The sequence below is a fragment of the Arvicola amphibius genome, chromosome 1 (assembly GCF_903992535.2).
Source record: "Arvicola amphibius chromosome 1, mArvAmp1.2, whole genome shotgun sequence".
Taxonomy (NCBI): Eukaryota; Metazoa; Chordata; class Mammalia; order Rodentia; family Cricetidae; genus Arvicola; species Arvicola amphibius.
This window is the reverse complement of record NC_052047.1, coordinates 91,230,782-91,252,353: the sequence shown is the minus strand read 5'-3', so window position 1 is coordinate 91,252,353 and position 21,572 is coordinate 91,230,782. Positions and strand designations below refer to the sequence as shown.

The following is a 21,572-nucleotide window of genomic DNA, read 5'->3' as shown; positions in this document are numbered from 1 at the left end:
TAACCACCAATGCTTCAGCATGTTGCTAAATTTGTGTACATTTTTGTTGTGTACATTTTTGTGATCACGCCCCTGTAACTTAAAAATACCTGTATACAATTTGTTTTTATTTGTGATCATTTCACATTTTGTAAATATGTACATTTGTATTTAATTATGAAACATTTGAAAAAACTGATTCATATATCTAAATTAAAACACACATAAACCAAAATTTTGCTTTATGAAAACAACTAGATAAATATCATCACCGTTAAGAACTATTCAAATACTAAATAGCTCATCCTTGAGTATAATCAGGAAGAAAAGTTACTTTTTAAAATAAGTCCTTCCCAGCTAACATCAAATTAAATGGAGAGAAACTCAAGGCTATCCCACTAAATTTAGGAACACGACAAGGCTGTCCACTCTCTCCTTATCTCTTCAATATAGTGCTTGAAGTTCTAGCAATAGCAATAGGACAACATAAGGGAATCAAGGGGATTTAATTTGGAAAGGAAGAAGTTAAGCTTTCATTATTTGCAGATGATACGATAGTATACATAAGCGACCCCAAAAACTCCACCAAAGAACTCCTACAGATGATAAACTCCTTCAGTAACGTGGCAGGTTACAAGATCAACTCCAAAAAATCAGTCGCCCTCCTATACACAAAGGATAAGGAAGCAGAGAGGGAAATCAGAGAAGTATCACCTTTCACAATAGCCACAAATAGCATAAGATATCTGGGAGTATCTCTAACCAAGGAAGTGAAGGATTTATTTGACAAGAACTTTAAGTCTTTGAAGAAAGAAATTGAAGAGAATACCAGAAAATGGAAGGATCTCCCCTGCTCGTGGATTGGGAGGATCAACATAGTAAAAATGGCAATTCTACCAAAAGCAATCTATAGATTCAATGCAATCCCAATCAAGGTCCCATTAAAATTTTTCACAGAGATTGAGAGGACAATAATCAACTTTATATGGAAAAACAAGAAACCCAGGATAGCCAAAAAAATCTTATACAATAAAGGTTCTTCTGGAGGCATTACCATCCCTGATTTCAAACTCTATTACAGAGCTACAGTATTGAAAACAGCTTGGTATTGGCATAAAAACAGAGAAGTTGACCAATGGAATCGTATAGAAGACCCGGATCTTAAACCACAAACCTATGAACACCTGATTTTTGATAAAGGAGCCAAAAGTACACAATGGAAGAAAGAGGGCATCTTCAACAAATGGTGCTGGCATAACTGGATGTCAACCTGTAGAAGAATGAAAGTAGATCCATATCTATCACCATGCACAAAACTCAAGTCCAAATGGATTAAAGACCTCAATATTAATCTGAACACATTGAGCTTGATAGAGGAGAAAGTGGGAAGTACTCTACAACAAATGGGCACAGGGAACCGTTTCCTACGCATAACCCCAGCTGCACAGACATTAAGGGCAACATTGAATAAATGGGACCTCCTGAAGTTGAGCAGCTTTTGTAAAGCAAAGGACATTGTCACTAAGACACAAAGGCAGCCTACTGACTGGGAAAAGATCTTCACCAACCCTGCAACTGACAAAGGTCTGATCTCTAAAATATATAAGGAACTCAAGAGACTAGACGGTAAAATGCCAATTAACCCAATTAAAAAATGGGGCGCTGAACTGAACAGAGAATTCTCAACAGAAGAAGTTCAAATGGCCAAAAGACACTTAAGGTCATGTTCAACCTCCCTAGCTATCAGGGAAATGCAAATCAAAACAACTTTGAGATATCATCTTACACCTGTCAGATTGGCTAAAATCCAAAACACCAATAATAACCTTTGCTGGAGAGGTTGTGGGGTAAGGGGTACACTCATCCATTGCTGGTGGGAATGCACACTTGTGCAACCACTTTGGAAAGCAGTGTGGCGGTTTCTCAGGAAATTCGGGATCAACCTACCCCAGGACCCAGCAATTCCACTACTGGGAATCTACCCAAGAGATGCCCAATCATACTACAAAAGCATATGCTCATCTATGTTCATAGCAGCATTATTTGTAATAGCCAGATCCTGGAAACAACCTAGATGCCCTTCAGTGAAAGAATGGATGAAGAAACTGTGGAATATATACATGCTAGAATACTACTCAGCGGTAAAAAACAATGACATCTTGAATTTTGCATGCAAATGGATGGAAATAGAAAACACTATTCTGAGTGAGGTAACCCAGACCCAAAAAGATGGAACATGGGATGTACTCACTCATAATCGGTTTCTAGCCATAATTAAAGGACATCGAGCCTATAAATTTGGGATCCTTGAGAAGATAATAGGAAGGTGAACTCCCCAAAAAAGATATAGTAATCCTCCTGGATATTGGAAGTAGACACGATCGCCAGGCAAAATTGGGAACTTGAGGGTTGGGCAAGACTGGGCCAAGGGAAGATGGGGAGAGAAAAGTGTGAAGGGGAGAACGGGGGGAGCTCGGAGGAATGGGGTGCTTGGGATATAGGAAGGGTGGATATGGGAGCAGGGAAGCATATATCTTAATTTAAGGAGCTACCTGAGGGTTGTCAAGAGACTTGACCCTAGAGGGGTTCCCAGGTTTCCAGGGAGACGCCCCCAGTTAGTTCCTTGGGCAGCTGAGGAGAGGGAGCCTGAAAAGGCCAGTTCCTATAGCCATACTGATGAATTTCTTGCATATCACCATAGAACCTCCACCTGACGATAGATGAAGAAAATGACAGAGCCCCACATTGGAGCACCGGACTGAGCTCCCAAGGTCCTGATGAGGAGCAGAAGGAGAGAGAACACGAGAAAGAAAGTCAGGACCGTGAGGGAACCTCCATCTGGCGATAGATGAAGAAAATGACTGAGCCCCACATTGGAGCACTGGACTGAGCTCCCAAGGTCCTGATGAGGAGCAGAAGGAGCGAGAACATGAGGGAGAAAGTCAGGAACGAGAGGGGTGCGTTCACTCATGGAGACGGTGGGACAGAACTAATGGGAGATCACCAACTCCAGTTGGAATGGGACTGATGGATCATGCGACCAAACCCGTCTCTCTGAATGTGGCCAACAGCAGGGGCTGACTGAGAAGCAAAGGACAATGGCGCTGGGCTCTGACTCTTCTGCATGGACGGGCTCTGTGGGAGCCTTCTCAGCTTGGTCGATCACCTTCCTGGACCTGGGGGGAGTTGGGAGGACCTTGGACTTAGCATAGAGTGGGGAACCCTGATGGCTCCTTGGCCTTGAGAGGGAGGGAGGGGAGGTATGGGTGGAGGGGAGGGGAGGGAAGGGGGAAAAGGAGGGGAGGGAAGGGGGAGGAGGAGGGGAGGGAAAGGGGAGGAGGGGAGGAGATGGAAATTTTTTAAGTATAAAAAAAAAACCATGGGAAAAAAAAAGAAAACCTCTCCATTAATTTTGAAATTTCTTCCAAAGGAAAAAAAATAAATAAAATAAGTCCTTCCATTTAATTTCCCCTCTAACCTTCTCATAAACTCACTCACTGTGCATGGCAACAATATAACCAAACATTAACAACATATGTGTGTGTGTGTATACATAATACATTCACTTAGATTAACTAATGTGATCTTCACAATCACATTACAGTAACTCTTGGAAAGATACATAATATAACTATCACAGAGATTACAGGCATATTTTCAGATACATCAAGTTATTTCTTCAAAAGTTAAAAAAAATCTTGGTTCCTCTCATTGGCCCAGAAAGATCTAGCAAGTGCAGCCTCACAGTCCCTCATTTAACACACAGAAGCAGTGACTTTGAAAACTTCACAGAGATACAGCAATCATAGAAGTCCAATGCCATACAGGTTTTATCTCTGGGTGTTGCATAACTGTATAAAATACCAGGAGAGCTATGGCTATCTTTCTTTCTTTCCTGATTTCAGGAAATCAACTATGTGCATCTGTATTCAGTGTGTTTATACACTGTTGTACTTAAAGTATAAAAGAAAAAATTTATTTTCACACAAACATACAACCAGAAGAATGATGTAGTCATATATTATAGCCTTTTCAAATTGTATTGATATTACTATTTGATGCTCTCAAAATCCAGTAAGAGGTACTACTATCTTAACAGTTATTTGCAATGTGGATTATGAAACTTAATCTTTTCTTAATTTGAAATTAAAACCTATTGGTCCAGTACCATGCACTGGGAGGGAGGTAGAGAAAGAATGAGGGAAGGGAAAGAAAGGAGGGAGAAAGGGAAGGGAAGAGTAGTGAGGGAAGGAGAAAGAGGAGGGAAAGAAAACATCCACTGGTCTACCTACAACAGTAAATACAAGGGCGTATGTGGTTTTCTTAGCTATAGACAGGTTATTTTAAATACACTGCTTTATAGCTGGGCAGAGTGATGCATACTTGTAGTCCTAGAGCTGGGAAAGAGTGAGGCAGAAAAATCAGGAATTTAAGAAAACCTTGTATATAAGTTTGTGGCAAGTCTGGGCTATGTTGAGAGACTGTGACAAAACAAAATCTGATTCACTGAATTATGTATACATTTCAAATGTTGAGATATTTTATTAGAGCTATAAAATTCACACACTTGTTCTTGAAAAGGACCCAAGTTCAGTTCCCAGCACCCACATGGCAACTCACAAAAATCTGCAACTCCGGTTTCAGGAAATTCACTTTTTTCTGTCCTCAGGCACCAGACACACGTAACACACACACAAGGCAGGCAAAACACTCATACACGGAAAATAAAAAAGTAAACAAGCTAAGTCTTTAAATATTGAGATGTCAATCGTTTCTGTAACTCAAATATCATTCTAGCAACAAATAAGTTGTTTTCCTTTTTTGAAAACGTTGTTTAAGTCATTTAAGAGTATATGTCTGTCCCAAATAATCATCATCAGTTGTTCTTTCAAGCAAAAATAAGTGTCCCAAAAATTCAGGACTTGTTTGGCTTGCAATTCAAAATTTCATCTAAGTATTTCCTAGTGATAACAATACAACACAAGTATTTTTGGCATAGTTTCCATTAAAGACATATTAAATATCAAATAGGGGTTCAGTGGTTAGGAGCACTGGATGCTCTTGCAGAGGACCAGAAACACCCTCCTGGCTCCTCACACTGCCAGCAACCCCAGTTCCAGGGAATCAGACACCCTCTTCTGACTTTTGCAGCAACAGACAAGAGACACATGTAGGCAAAACACATTAAAATAAAACTAAATATTTAAAAATATGTATATTAACTAGACAAGCTTGACCAGGCACAGTGGCTTACACCTGTAATCTCAGCACATTAAGAGACTAAAAGAGGATTAAGGCTAGCCTGGGCTACACACTGAGTTCAAGTCCAGCCTAGGCTGCAAAACAAGAACCCACCTCAAACAAAATAAAACAAAAGACAAGCTTGTACTCTAGGCAGTAACTTTTACTACTTCATCATTTTTATGTGAAAACAAATTTTTAACTACAAGCAACGTGTGAAGAATCTATTAACTACCAGTACAAGGTAGTAGAAGTTTTGATCATATCAAGGTGACAAACAATTTACCCACTATTTACTTATTTATTTACAGACCAGGTCTCTTTACTTAGCTCAAGTGCCCTGAACTCACATACCCACCCAACCTTTATTTCATAATCAGTACTTTTGTACCACCTGGATGGCAACTGCGTCTCTACCTTCCCTCTTCCCACAATTCTCTTAGTATGGTGCAAATGGCATTTTAATAGTATAAAAATCATTCTGATCTCACAGACAACCTCCAGAGCCTCTAGAGTGTTTGAGAACCACAGTATTGGGCAAATCAACTCAAGTTCTTAGTCTGTTGTGAGTCACCACACAATCAGCACAAGGTGATAAGGCTTATGGCAGCCATCTGTGAAGCTTTAACCCACCGCCCTTGAACCCTAAGACAAAATCAGAGAGGCCTGCCTTCATTAGTAACCTGGGCCATATTCGCTCAAGATCTAGTCTTTGGGCAACAAATTTAAAAGTTGGCTTTTTCAACATACCAGTAAAACAAACTTCAAATGGATTAATACTAAGCATTTTATTATAAGGCCACCAATTTAAGACAAGATAAAAGATATTTATTTAAGTCCTGGTAAAGACAGGCAAAAAACAATAAATACAATAAAAATAGTAAAGCATAAAGCAAAAAGGTCCAGACAAACAAGAGCAAGACTGCAAAGTTATGATCTACTGAAACTCAGGTTAGAAGAAAGGTACACATACAGAAACAAACTTGTAGCAGAGTCTACAAGAGAAAGAACACTACAAGAGAAAGTGAGACACTAGTTTGTAAGTGGTAGAAGATTTAGAATATGTCCAAATGAGCTGAGGACAACCAATACTGTTGCACACAGTATTTAAAAAAGTAGGCTGGCCGGGCGGTGGTGGCGCACGCCTTTAATCCCAGCACTCGGGAGGCAGAGGCAGGCGGATCTCTGTGAGTTCGAGACCAGCCTAGTCTACAAGAGCTAGTTCCAGGACAGGCTCTAGAAACTACAGGGAAACCCTGTCTCGAAAAACCAAAAAAAAAAAAAGTAGGCTGGAAAATGCCCCAAGAGTTTAAGAGCATGTACTGTTCTTGCAGATGACACAGAGCAGGTCACAACTTATTGTCAGTAACTACAGTTCCAAATAATCCAAGTCACACTTCTGGCCTCTGAGGGAATTCACACAAGGCATAGACACAAACCCAAACACTTTCTTTCTTTTTTTTAAATGTGCTGACTATGGTAGCACCTGACAGTAAGCAAACTACTGGAGACAGGCAGGAAGATCATGAGTTGGAGGCCAGCCTGGACTATGCCTGGAAGAGGGGACAGGATTGGGTTTTTCCAGACAGAGTTTGTAGCCCATGTTGGCTTCAAAGTTACCCTGTAACCTAGACTAATTGCAACCTAGAGATCTTGCCTCAGCATCCCAAGCATTGATACTACAGGAATATACCACCATGCCCAGCTTTTTAGAAGTTTTAATATTAAGTACCGAAATTTCTCCATTGCAGAAAAACAACAACACAACCCTCTGGTTAACTATGCAAGTAAGTGGTGTAGGACAATTTTGTTTTAAATAAACGCTGATTGGCCAGTAACCAGGCAAGAAGTATAAGTGGGTCAACCAGACTGGAAGTAGAGGCGGGCAATGAGAACAGTATTCTGGGAAGAAGGAAGCTCTCTCTGCAGTCCTGTCCAGACACCGAAGAAGCAGGATGTGACCTACCCGGCTGAAAAAGGTACTGAGCCATGTGTCTAACATATATAAGAATAATGGGTTAATATACATTATAAGAGTTAATAAGAAGCTTGAGCTAATGGGCCAATTAGTTAATCATTAATATAGAACTCTGTGTGATTTTTTTGGAACTTGATTTTTCTTTGGGACTTGATTGCAGGAAGCTGGTGGGACAGAAACCCCAACAAGCAGGCTCTCATGTTACAAATAAGATCAGAATTTTCTTCCAGAATATAACTCAAAAACAATTATGGGCTGGGTGTGGTAGTGTACACTTTAATCCTAGCACTCAAGAGGCAGAAGCAGGCAGATTTCTTACCAGCTCCAGACCAGCCAGAGCTCCACAGTGATACCTTCTCTGAAAACAACAACCAATCAACTATACATCTTACGGTTGATAGAATAATTATAAAGCAGAGTGATTATATGATTATTTTAATAGTAAAATTTGCTGAAATTAGTACTGCCCTAACTCTGAAAAGGTGCTTAACACTTCTTAGCACAGATACAACTTTAAACCTTCACAATTATTTAGAAGTATTGCACAAAGATCACTAGTAGCTAACTAAAATATGAATTGGGTTTGGAAGATGGCTCATCAGATAACAGTGTTTGCTGACCAACAATACAAGCCTGATCATCTGAGTTTAAGGCTCAGCACCCATGTGAAAAGTACTCCAACATCCTAAAGAATAACTGGAATAACACAACCTGAAAATTCTTATTCACTAAATGAATTCGAAAGTGAAATATGCACTTTTATCAGTAAGGAAAATTTAAACAAATGTGCAAATATACAATGATTAGGAATGGTCTCCTCCAAAGATCTGAATGCTTGGTCATTAGAAAGTGTGGTGCTACTTAACAGGGATTAGCAGGTGTGAGCTTTTGGGGGCAGTCGTGGCCTTGAAGGAAGAATGTCACTGGGGGTGGGCTTTGAAGTTTCAAAAGCTCAAGCCAGACCCAGTGTTTCTTCTTTCCTTGTTGCCTTTGCAGCTGGATGTGTAGAACTCTCAGTTATCATGTCTGTCTGCCATGAGAATAACAGACTAAAATAAATCTCTCAAACTGTAGGCAAGTCCATATAAATGTTTTCCTTTATAAGAGTTGCTATGGTCAGTGTCTCTTGACGGCAATAGAACACTGACTAAGACATACAGCTACTAAATCTTCTCAAACAAAACTATGTACACTGACGTTTTAATATATTTAAATGTTTTTAGGTGCAAGTAATAAAAATAAAGGCAAGCTAACCCATTCTCTTTAAAATGAACATTTTCTCCTGTAGATACATACCTTAAAAAAAACTGCCCCACTTCAGTGTTAGTATCATCTTTCATACTGTCTTTTACACATCTGACAAGGCTCTTAACCTGTGTGTTCTTCTCCAGCTGCATGGTGCAGGAGAATTGTCTGTAATCTGTCAATCATGTTTTAAATAAAACGCTGATTGGCCAGGCAGAAAGTATAGGCAGGAAAACCAGACAGGAAGTAGAAATGATGTAATGAGTAATGAGAACAGGAGAATTCTGGGAAGGAGGAAGTTGATTCCTCCCACTCCTGCCCAGACCACCGAAGAAGCAGAATGTGATCTGCACAACTGAAAAAAAATGTACTGAGCCACATGGCTAACATAGATCAGAAAAATGGGTTAATCAAGATGTGAGAGTTAGCCAGTGAGAGGCTAGAGCTAATGGGCCAATCAGCTTTGTAACTTATAGAGATCTCTGTGTTATTTCTTTGGGGCTTGCCGGCTGTGGGGAACCGGGAGGGACAGAAACCCCAACAAGCAGGCCCAGACCGTTCATGTTACAGCTGCATAGCCTAATCTGATCTAGGACCTGGCCACAACCATCACATCATCACCCATCCTTCTTATTTGCTCTTACCTGCCCGCCTCCTTAGCTTTTGAGCACTATTACAATTTAAAATGTACTGATATACTGATGTATCTTCAGTATTTAACAGTAGGGTACATGTTCAATTAGATTACATGAAGTTGTATACTAAATATCAAATGTATATCCTAAATCACACACCGAACCTAATTATGTAAATTAAGGCTGAAATGATTTTCCAAAAGAATATTTTAATCCCCTATTAAGAAACAGCAAAAGGTTCTCAAATGTCTGTCATATACAACCCAAATTATGCTAATTTTCTAATTTGCCATAATCTAGTTTATTCTCATTTTATGCATATATATGTAAAACAACCTTCTCTTGTCTATAATTATCAAAATCCAGTTATCCTTCAAGGACTGATTCAAATCTAAATTCTTTCATATATTGGTTTCCATGAGTATCCACACTTCCACGGTCAAACATACCTTGCAAATATCAGGGCTCACTAATCTACTCCAACTATCTATAATCTGGCATTTTATTACAGTTCATTCATTCTTTTAACCAGACTTTGTAAAAATGTATTTCTGTACTTCTTTATCCTTCATTCTCTGTAAATAACCCATGTCTTAATAAACGACTAAGACCCAGCACCTCTCAGTGTCCACGGTAGGGGACTGGTAATGTTGCCAATGATGTAGTGAATTTTAACTTCTTCTGTAGCCTTTATTAGGAAAATCAGTCACATGGTAACATTAACACATTTTTATGAAGCATTACTAAGATAGTTTACAAATTTTTATTTTTCAATATAAAGATTATAGGCTGAAATGATGACTCGGCCATTAAAGGCTAGGCTCAAAACCAAACAGAGAAAGATTATACTTTCTCTGTATATTAGCAGTTTTTTTTAATACAAAATCATTATTAAGAGCACTGATAAATCAGCCAATTACTGCCTTGTTTTCTACTTTAATTTTGAATTCATAGTCATTTCTACCTCTAGTGGTAACCAAGAGATCATCGGCTTCATAAAGAATAATGAATTTAGTTCCTTCTCAACTTCGGTTATCTCTACACTAGTCAATTTATATACCTGTTAGCAACTGTCTAAATTCTGGCCTTCATCACTAATCAAATTTCAAATTCTCCAAGTCCCCCAAACTTCAATTTTCTATTCCCTTTCATTTTATTTCTTTAAAAACCTATTCGTCCTTTATTCTTACTACAACATCTAGTCCCAAATTATTAAACTGTGAGTTACAACCCTGTTTGGGTTTACAAATTATTGACAGTATTCCACTGCATGGATATAGCAGTTTATACATTTATTTTTTTTAAAGGATATCATGTTTGCTTTCAGTTTGGGGACACTAAGAATAAAGGTCCTATAAATATTTTTATGCTATCTTTAAAACCCAAGTTTTCACCTCATTGGGACAAATTCCTATGAGTGGATTGCTATTTCTTTTTTTTTCATGGTTTTTTTTTTATATTTAAAAATTTCCATCTCCTCCCCTCCTCCTTCCCCTTCCCTCCGCTCCCCTCCACCCATACCCCCCCTCCCTCCCTCTCCAGGCCAAGGAGCCATCAGCCAATCAGTGGATTGCTATTTCATATGGTAAGACAAAGTTTAGTTTTGTAAGAAACTGAAAAAAATGTTTCCTAAATCCAGTTTCTTAAGAATGTGGGTTACAATCCCATAGGGAAGTCACATAACTAAATATAGGGTAAAAAATATCTGGCAACTGTGAAAGGTTTCTGAATATACAGCATCCAAAACTTAATTCAAAGTAAAATGTGTAATGAAACCAAGAAGTATCTGGCAGCACTTACCTGCTGGGCCATGAAACTTCACTTCAGCCTTGACTCTAGGCGTTACACATACGCTGCGCTGTGCAAGTCATCACACCATGCCAAGCCAATGAACACATTGCTAAAACATCTTGGTTCAGATTCAAGACTATTGTGTGCCATAAATGTCAGCGTTCTGAATGTTTTCTACTCTTAAGGAACCAATGATGGCTTAATTATGGGAAACAAATACTATTAATATTTTCCTGTGATCACTCTTTAGAATGTATCAAATTTGTGTATTTTTATATGGTATTATGTTAGAGTATTTGATTTTTAAAATTGCTAAGTCAAGTTTCATTCTTTAAAAAAAGCTGCTCAATGACAATAAATTTTGGCTTGGGATTAAAAATCAGAATTTCTAATGGCCCTATTAACATAATGATCATCTCTGAAAAATGCTAAAGATGCTTTACATCCTACAGTATCAAGTATTCAGCCAAGACTTAACTCTTTATGTAAAAGTAAACATATCTTTATCTTTAGTACGTGAATTTGCTTTTGTTTTTAATAAATGATAGTTATATGAATATCAAAGAATTGCTTTAAAATAAATGATTTATTCGTGATTTGTATATTTATGCTTGACTTGTATACCTGTTCTATACAGCTAAACTTATGGAAAAATTTCTCAAGTGCAAAGAGGTCATAAGTGGAAAAGTTTGAGCTCTGCTCTAGACTACCAGCCGCCCTCTGATGCCGTCTGCTTCTCCTCCTCAGCGCTCACACACTACTACTAAAGAATTCAACTACTGGAAAACTAACTGCAGAAAGACAAAAAGGAGGGATGGTGAGAGGATGACGAAGTATAGCAGGAAAGAAAATATTAACAAAGTACAATTATTTTGACTTATCATTCATAAAATAATATAATGAAACTGTACTGGGTGGTTTTGAGTGTCAATGTGACACATACTAGAGTCAACGGAGGAAGGAGCCTCAGCTGAGGACATGCCTCCTCGAGATCCTGCTGTAGGCATTTCCTCATTTAGTGACCAATGGGGGAAGGCCCAGCCCCAGCCCATCGTGGGTGGTGCCATCCCTTGGCTGATTGATAGTCCTGGGTTCTCTAAGAAAGGTGGGCTGGGTGGTTTTGAGTGTCAATATGACACAAGCTAGAGTCATCAGAGGAAGAAGCCTCAGCTGAGGAAATGCCTTCTTGAGATCCAGCTGTAAGGCATTTTCTCATTTACTGATCAAGAGGGGAAGGCCCAGCCCATGGTGGGTGGTGCCATCCCTGGGCAGCTGGTCCTGGATTCCATGAGAAAGCAGGCTGAGTAAGCCATGAGGAGCAAGCCAGTAAGCAGCACCCCTCCATGACCTCTGCATCAACTCCTGCCTCCTGGATCCTTTCCTGTTTGAGTTCCTGTGCTGAATCCCTTCAGTAATGAAGTGTTCCTCCCCAACTTGCTTTTTGGTCATGGTGTTTTGTTGCAGCAACAGAAACCCTAACAAAGACAAAAATCCATGATGTATGCTAACCAAAAATAAAATATATTCCAAAAAGAATTCACTCACTTTAGAATCTGTAATATATTTTCTTTTATCCTGTACTTCCAATTATAAATAAATTTTACACCCTTTCCACGCCCACTCCCAGCGACCTCTGGTCTCTTGGAGTCATCCTGAATCTTTTCTCTTCTCTCTCTCTCTTCTCACTGCCCCCCTTTTGCGTGTGCACACGCGCCCCCCTCTTTCTCTTTCTCTTTTTTTCTCTCTCTCTCCCTCTCCCCCTCTCTCCTTAATAAAGCTTTATGTCTAAAAAAATAAATAAATAAATTTTACAGATGTTTTTGCCAGTTCCTGAGCAGCTAAAGATTATTGCTTAACCAACCATGCTGACTGGCTCTTCTTACATGAATATGTGATTTCCAAACTTTCAATGGGCCTGCCCTAACTACTTATATTCATCTTTAACTCCCTTTGTGACCTCTCACCAATAAATAGTTTTGCCAATTTTTCCATTTCCCTCAAGTCTATCAATTTTACCACTTTTATTTACATCTTCATGCTTGTTGTTTACTGTATATGTTTAAAATGTCTTTCCTTCTGTTCTTCCACTGTTTATGACTCCTGTTCAGTTATGTCCTCCTTAAAATGCCCCCCCCCCCCGCAGGGCTGTGACTCAAGCTCAGGGACTTTACACACTAGGCAAGTACTTGTATTACCTAACCACATTCCTAGACCTACAAAAGTTCTTCCATGTAAAACACCACTTCCCTCTTTAGGCCAACACTGTATCAAGATCCTACTTCTATCACTTAGCATAAAAGACTTTATTGGTAGAGAAATGAGCATATCCCATGACCTAGCAGACAGCAGTCAGTAACTACCCACTTAATGAAATTACCTTTGAATAAACCATCCCTTCATCCATCTCACCCAGTACTATATCTAGAAACTGGCAAAACATTTCTGTTCTGACTTCCACTCTTGGCCTCACTGGGCCACACACTTACTTCCACTAAATAAGAAGTGCATATAAACAAGATGATACATACCAACTCCTCTCTTGCAGATGACACTTGTAACCTCCCCCCAAGTCTATGCTTAGGATGGAATGCACTACAGATAAATGCAAAGGAGCAGCAATTTGGAGAAGTGATTCTAAGAGCCTGAATTGGACACACTTGGCATGTCTTTCCATGAAACCTCTGTGGTAACAGAGGAGCCTGGAACGATGAAAGGAGTCTGTGCTCATTCATGCTCTACTGTGAATGGTCAGTTTATAAATTCTAAATTTTACTAATTATAAATGTAAACCTTTTAAAGATATTATAATGATATATATACATATATATATATACACATACACATATACACACACACAATCATGGTAAAATGCTAAAATACATTTAACCATTTGCTAGATTGTCTTATAGTCTCTTAGTATTTATACCTATTATAAATGAATGTCTTTCCTAGGTTCCACAAATATTAGGGGCAGATAACCTTCATTAACCTACTTTATAAATTATTAAAATATCATTATATGGATGAAGAAAGCATAGAAGTAAAATCAGAAATGAGAAAGATTATTTTCCTTCTTTTTTTTGGATTTTCAAGACAGGGTTTCTCTGTAGTTTTTGGTACCTGTCTTGGAACGAGCTCGTGTAGACCAGGCTGGCCTCGAACTCACAAAGATCCGCCTGCCTCTGCCTCCCGAGTGCTGGGATTAAAGGCATGCGCCACCACTGCCAGGTGAGAAAGATTATTTTCGAATATCAACAACTGGTTAACTATTTTATTAAAATAACAAGTATACACCTTAAATCTTAAAACTATAATTTCTGTCTTTATATCACACCAATATAAAAACAAATTGTTTGTTACTGATAAATTAAATGTCCTAATAAAATCTCAAATATTATTTTTAAATTTGAAACTATTACTCAGTATCAAACTGTTTCATAGAGCCTAAAGGAAAGTCAACACATATCTTTCTGAAAAAACAGTTAAGAAAGTCTTAAGTTCCATTTATCCTGTAAGGATGTTTCTCATACTTAACATTACAAAGATAATTCTCGGTGAAACACTTAAATGTATGTCCATATGTAACTAATCACCCTATTCTTCTCTAGTTCTCATAATTTCTTCAAGTTTAGGATTAGTTACACAGAGAACCATCAGTCACTACATACTGCTCTTGAAGACATCAGTCTAGAGCAGGGCAATGAACAAATTCTCAATATGCTGGACATTACCCTGAAAGTCACTGAACACCAAACTGCAAGCACTGCTGATTACAGTACGTGCAAAACCACAGCCTGTCATTCAGACCACTTTCCCGCATGGGAGATACAACACAGAAGAGGGTTTCTACTTTATTGATATCAAGTCTTATGTCTAGTAAGCGTCATGGGAAAAAAAACTATTTCCCTCAGTTAAAGTAGGAAAATGCCCTGAAGCATAGTCAGTAGCTGGCTTATCATTCCAGAGTTCTGCAGAGCTCTCCCTCCTGTAAAGATGGCTAATGCTGTGTCACAGGCTCTGACATTCTTTGATTCTAGGAGCTACTCAACGAAATCCAAGATTTAGCTCTAAATACAATGAATTCCACATCACTGAACAAAGGACAAAATTCTACAACAAAGTCAATAGAAAACGTCACAAAGCAGTCACCTTCTCATTTTCAGGGTCTGGGTCCACACTGGTAACACCAGCATCACTGACATAATAAACATTCTTATTCTTAGCAAATACTATGAATGAAAAAGTAAGTCTCCTCTAATAAAAATCTATATCCTGAGCCAGGCGGTGGTGGTGCACACCCTTGATCCCAGCACTCGGGAGGCAGAGACAAGCACATCTCTGTGAGTTTGAGGTAAGTCTGTTTTACAAAGCGAGTTCCAGGACAGGCTCCAAAGCTACAGAGAAACACTTTCGGAAAACAAAACAAAACAAAAAATCAAAACCCAAACAAATAAACAAAAAATCTTTATTCCATATGAAAGCAGTAAGAGCAAAAATATCATTAAAGTATATAAGCTGATTTCTACTTCCTGACAATAAGAACCAAATGTGCCCACCTGCCTGAGACAATTGGGCACCAGGGGGAAGACAAAACATAGAAAGTATTTTTCAAGATACTGGACAACAAAATCCATGATCCTCGATAGATGGGCACCAAGCCTGAACCCAACAACAGTCACATCTTACTGCCTAGATGATCTCCAGTCTGTGAACAGAGAGGAGGGAACCTAGGTTGTACAGTAGTATTCCTGAGCTGAGTAGACGGAATGAAGCCCGGAGATAATGCAGCAAAATATTCATGAAGAATATCACAGAGAAGAGAGCTAAACAAGAAAAAAATTGCAGAGGATATCCCTACAGACTTTTGCTGAGCTGTCAGTACCTGTAAGTGTGAAGAAACTATGCAAAGTCACTGAAAGAACCAAAAAGAATTATTTCAGGTAACAACACAGTTACTGTTCCCACCAAATTACTGTACTTGGAAGAGTTTTGACTCAGTAGTACAAAAAGGTACTGCTTAACAAACTTATAGCCACTATGGATGTGTTCACTTTTGATTCCAGTACTTGGGAGGCAGAGGCAGGCAGATCTCTATAAGACAAGCCTGGTCTATTCAGTAAGTTCTAGGAAAGTCAGGGCCACATAAAGAGACCCTGTCCCAAAATAATCAATCAATTAATTAAATGCAAATTCTGAAAAGATAAAACTGTTTCTGAGTAACATAAATACATCCCAGAATAAAGCTCAAAATATCTATATTTTGTGGAATAATAAACTACCCAATATCCAACAAGAAGATAGAATTTCAAATATTTGACATCAAATAAAAATCACCAGGATACAAAGAAACATAATTCATACTGAGGAGAAAACTCAATCAAAACCAACTAAATGAAATGACACAATTAGTATATATGGGCAATAAGACAATTATAACTATATCCTATGCTTAAGAATCTAAAGAGATAAAACTGAAAAACCTGAACAAGGAAGGTATAATGGCAAGTTTTCTACAGAGCAAACTATGTCTAAAATGAAATACATGCTGGGTAGGAGTAAACATAATAGAAAATATTCACAGATACCACAACAGACTAGTCAAAATCAAAGAAAAAAAACAACAAAAACACACCCATGAACCTCTCAATAAGCTTTAAAACACATCTAGGAACTTAATATACATATAACTGGGCTTCCAAAAGAAGGAAAGACAAGTAAGTTCAAGTACACGTACACACACATACACACACACACACACACACACACACACACACTATATTTAAAGAAACAATGCCTTCATTTTTTTCCAAATTTGATAAAAATGAAACCCACAGATCCAAGCTCAATAAACCTCAAGTATAAAGAACACAAGAAAAATACACCATTTCATTTACAAAAGATTCTTGCTCACAAATTCTATAACCAAATGTAATCTAGAAATGTTTTTAATTAAGGTTCATCTTTAGGTTAACTATCCTTTCATGGCACAGGGTTTCAAGTGGTACTTTAATAGAGTTCATTAAGTCATGCAGCCAACTGAATAAACTAGGTAGCACATTTTCTAACCATTGGCAAAATATAGTTCATAAAAATAATGTATTGTGGTGAGACATGCGTTTAATCCCAGAACCTGTAAGGCAGAGGCAGGTGACTCTCCAAGAGTTCCAGACCAGCCTGATCTATATAGCTAGGGAAAAATAAGACTCTGTACCTAAAAATAAATACACAAAATAGTAATAAGGTATTTTGTTGCTCTACCGCTTAAATATACTTGTGTTGACCAAATTTTAATAAACTATTCTTTCAAGAAAGCAAAGAATAGTTCTTTTCCTTTTATTTCCCTTATATAGGTCATTCAGAACAGAATTAGGACACTAAAAATCACTTAGAGAAACTGAGAGGTGGAACTGAAAACACAGAAGTAGATCTGAGGTTTGGAAAGCAGCTAGTCCCCTCCCAAGGCGCTAGGGAGAACCTGGTAACTATTCTTTTGGAACATCACTATTTTCAAAATATGTATTTTTTAAATGAATGTGAACTCAAAGTGAAAGCAGCTACCATGTTTTTAACTCTTCAACCAAGTACTATAAAACAAAAATATTAAATAAAAAACCTTAAGGTGAAAAAATAATGTATTTTCCTATTTCTGGTAGGATTTCAGCACACAAAATTCCAATTTTCCTCCCTAAAATTAAGCAGATAAAGAGACATAAGGGAAACTGATTATCTATTATAATGGCCTCCATTCCTAAAATAGTATTACAGAACTCTATCATTCTGCTTAGGAAATGGTAGGCTACTTCCAACAAAAAGTAATTTCATAAATATCTGCTAAGACCATGCTGATCCTGAAAATGACTACACTCGTTTTTCCTTTCTAAGAAAGAAATATACATACATTTTTAGTTAACTCACATATCTAAGTGCCTGCACACAAATGTTCTTTTCTTTTCTTGGAAAAGGTATAAAAACAGCAATATTTCCTGTAGGGTCACACATACATGAAAAATAGCACAGGAATCTCTGAGGACACTGAGGTTAGCACTGGAATAGGCTTATGCATTTGAATTCTACACTCATCCTTCTTAGCTGTCTACTGCTGTGCTAAACACATGACCAAAAGTAGCTTGGGGAGGAACGGGTTTATTTCCTCTTCCTTCCAGGTAACAGTTCATGACTGAAAACATCACGGCAGGAGCTGGAGGTAGGAACCGAAGCACAGACCATGAAGAAATGTATTCACTGTCCCCCTCAAACCTTTCTCATACAACTGACCACCTGCTGAGGGATGGCACTGCCAGTAGTGGGGTGGGCCATCCCACCTCAAGCAACCAAGAAAATGCCCCAGAGACTTGCCTACATGCGAAAATGACAAAGTCGTTTAAAATCTCAACTGAGGTCCTTTTCTCCCTGATGACCCTTGTGTCAAGATGACAAAAAAACTAACCAGCACAAATCTAGAAAGAAAAATAATTTCCAGAAAAAATACAGAACTGACATGTGCAAAATTAATAGAATATGAGTTTAAATAACAAGTTTTGATACTTCATCAATTTTCACATATATAAGACAGAAATATCTTCAAATCAAAAGTTGCAAGATTACTCTTGTAATGAGACTCTTCAGAAAGAAGTGTCCAAACTCAGCTGTAATGCCAGCAACGCTAACCACTGACGTGCTCACAGTGCACCTGTGCTACCACACCATAGCGATAAAATGGAGTCACTCTGACTTCTCGGATCTAGTACTAATATGCTTCCAACACTCAATTTCCATCTCAAAAGCCACATTTCTTCTTAGCAGAAACTCAACATGACAAACAAAAGACTTAATTAACCCAGCTATCATGACTTCAGTTATTTACATAAACCTCAAAATATCTTTAAATAATTCCCCAAATCTCATCAATAACACGGCAAGTCACCTAATCAAACTTAGATATTTAAATTGCTGGCTACAGAAGTCTTCTTGACCAATCAGCAATGTTAATTGAATTTTTCACTACTGAAATGTTACTTCACCAGTTTCCATTTTTGAATCATTTATTCTTAGATTTAAAAGGTTAATGAAAACACGCCTTTGCACGTAACTTCACAGTTAAGTCTTTTTCCTTTAGTAGACAAGATTTCTCTGTCTCCGTCATTTTACCAATACAACGTGGCTTGAGTTTCAGCACTTCAGACAATAAATGACAATACAGACAGGACTGGCAGAGTGAAAGATTGTTTCTCAATTTCAGGAGCTATAACTACTTGGCTAATAAGCAGGATGAGCACTCCTTCCAAGATCCAATTAAACCACCTGATTTTTTTTTTTTCTGGCCAAAGAACCAAATTAAGGGTTTAAGACGTGAAATCTAAGTTCAAAGTATGTTATTTTTCACAGAAAATAAGTTAGCGAGAAAAGAAGAAAACACTTACATTTGGAGCATGACCTGGTTCAAGAATACCCCATCCACCAAAGCCACATATTCATCCAGGTTGGTCCCATTTCCTGCAGCCAGAGGTCCAAACGTTTTAACCTAGAACACAAGGATTATCACGACGTTAACGCCCACCTCCATCTCTGCAGCCGCAAATAACACAGCAAAATACACAATAAAGACATCCTACTTACCCAAGTGACCAAAGGGCTGGTCATGAACTGCTCCAGAAGGGGAGTAAAGATTTCGTTCTCCATTTTACAGATTATATATTCGGGCGGGGAGGAAAAAGGGAAGTGCCACAAAAACGCCTAGGGAATTGGTCACTAAACGTAGAAGTAAGACGAAATCAATGAAAGTCCATTTCGGCAAGGCAGGAAAATCCCATCGAAGAGGGGGAAGGACTCTCGCTCCTCAAAACCCCCCAGGGGAAACGAGACCAAATCCCGCGCGGAGCCGCAGCCGGCGCTGGCAGTGTCTGCACCCGGAGAGGAGGGGCAGAAGAAAGGCATCTGGAGGAGGAGGACGCGAAGAGCGGCCGGGGCACGAGACAAAAAGCCCGTCAAGGTGGCCCCGCTCCCGGAGGGAGCCGTTCAGCGCAGCGGCCGCCGATGAATCGCGCGCGCCACGGAGGTTGCGGGACCGTCGGGCTGGCCCTGGGCGAGCGGCTCTGGGCGTTTCAGCGGCCGGCGGGCACGGGCACCGGGAGCGTCCGCCCGCAGCCTGCCCTCGCCTTCTCAGGCGCGGCTCGCCCCTCGCCGGGCGCTCACCATCCCTCCGCGGGCTCGCGCTCGCCTCAGCCCCCTTGCCCTGCCCGGGACCGAGGGCTCCGCTGCGTGTCCCTGACCGTCCGGCCGCGGGAGCCCCGCCAGCCTCCGGTGCCTCAGCGACGCCCGGGCGCTCCGCCGCCGCCGCCGCGCTCCAGCCTCCTCCGCCGCCCTCTGGAGGAGCAGGGGTAACGGCCTCAGAACCGCAGTGCCGCAGCACACCCGCGCCCGCCGCCGGCCGGGCGAGCGCGCCGCTCCCTCCGCGCCGATATCCTTCCGCCGACTCCCCGCCCTCCGCGCCTCTGCCTCTGGATTGTGGGAGAAGAAAACCGCTGCATGAGCGCGCCCCCGAGAGCGCGCCCCCGGCCGGCCCGCCGCCGCCCAGGTTCTGGCGGCGTGTTGGGGCGCGCGCGCGGGCGCGCGCGCGGGCGAGGGGCTGCAGCTGCGGCGATGGACCGCGTCGCGCCCGCGCCCCGGACGGTTGCCAGGGCCCAGGGGGCGGGGATGGGCTAGGCTGAGGAAGGGGGTCTGCCTGCTTGCTCGCTCATGCCTAATTATGGTTTATTTCCTCCCGGAGTGCCTTCTTTGATGTGCGAAGGAAAGGGAACGAAACCCATCTCTTTTTAAACAGGATGGATGCAGACATCCTCTTTCGGACACTTTGATTTGCTCTGTTAAACAGGAATTCTCGCCGGAGAAAAGGAATTGGAAAACTGCAGCAAAAAGCAAAGGCACATCCTGGGAGGGCAGAAGAGGGGATTGATTTTGTCCCCCCCCCCCCAAAAAAAAAAACAAAGAAAATAAAAGTCTGTCCTCTAAACAAGAATAGTCTTCAAAGTTCGAGTGAAATACAGGCTTTTGATTCATCGAAGCTGCCTTTCAACAGGGCATTTCCTGGCGGCTGCTACCGTGATCGGGCATTGTTTTTGGATTGGTTGGTCATCGGAAAATATCCAAAACTAAGAGCCACAAGACAAAATATTTGGAAGTCATCCAAGCTGTGTGACAAACATTTGTCAAAAATCATTTATGTTATGCACTAGTGGGCGCATCAAAATAACCTAGCAAATTAGATGTTATTCTTCCTAACGTCCAAACATTATTCCTTCTCATATCCAAGTTATACCCAGGATAAAATGGAGTATAAAACACTTTTTTTTTCAAAGCAATATAGTATTGTGAGTTTTACAGTGCATTCCGTGTTAGCATGGTGTTTACATGTACTCATCTACTTTGACTACTCTTATTGTTTTAATGATGCATACATTTGTATCTATTTTCATATTTGTATTTGTGTCTTTACTTTACTTTTATTGTATGAATGATTAGCCTTTTATGTATGTCTGTTGGCCACATACATGCTTGGTCCCTGTGTAGGTCAGAACAGGGCATCAGATCCCCTGAAACGGGTTAGAGGGGCTCTGATCCATTATGTGGGTGCTGGGAATCAAACCCTAGTCCTCTGCATGAGCAGCCAGTGCTCTTAACTGCTGGGCTATCTCTCCAGCCCTTAT

At 39.9% G+C, this 21,572-nt stretch overlaps 1 protein-coding gene across 6 annotated transcripts in view; it reads right to left on the bottom strand.

The window, feature by feature from the left end:
• The window catches only part of Ccdc88a (coiled-coil domain containing 88A), a 156,471-nt gene extending 136,572 nt beyond the window's left edge, over nucleotides 1-19,899 (bottom strand). For all 6 annotated transcript variants that reach the window (XR_005286720.1, XM_038341121.1, XM_038341122.1 and 3 more), the window contains exons 1-2: nucleotides 19,486-19,899; nucleotides 19,290-19,390 (exon numbers count right to left, since the gene is read on the bottom strand). Coding sequence is in view for 5 of the 6 variants with exons in the window: in XM_038341121.1 (XP_038197049.1) it covers nucleotides 19,290-19,390; nucleotides 19,486-19,548 (164 nt within the window). In the remaining variant the exon portion in view is untranslated. The remainder of the gene's footprint in view (nucleotides 1-19,289; nucleotides 19,391-19,485) is intronic.
• Between the last annotated feature and the right edge of the window lie 1,673 nt (nucleotides 19,900-21,572).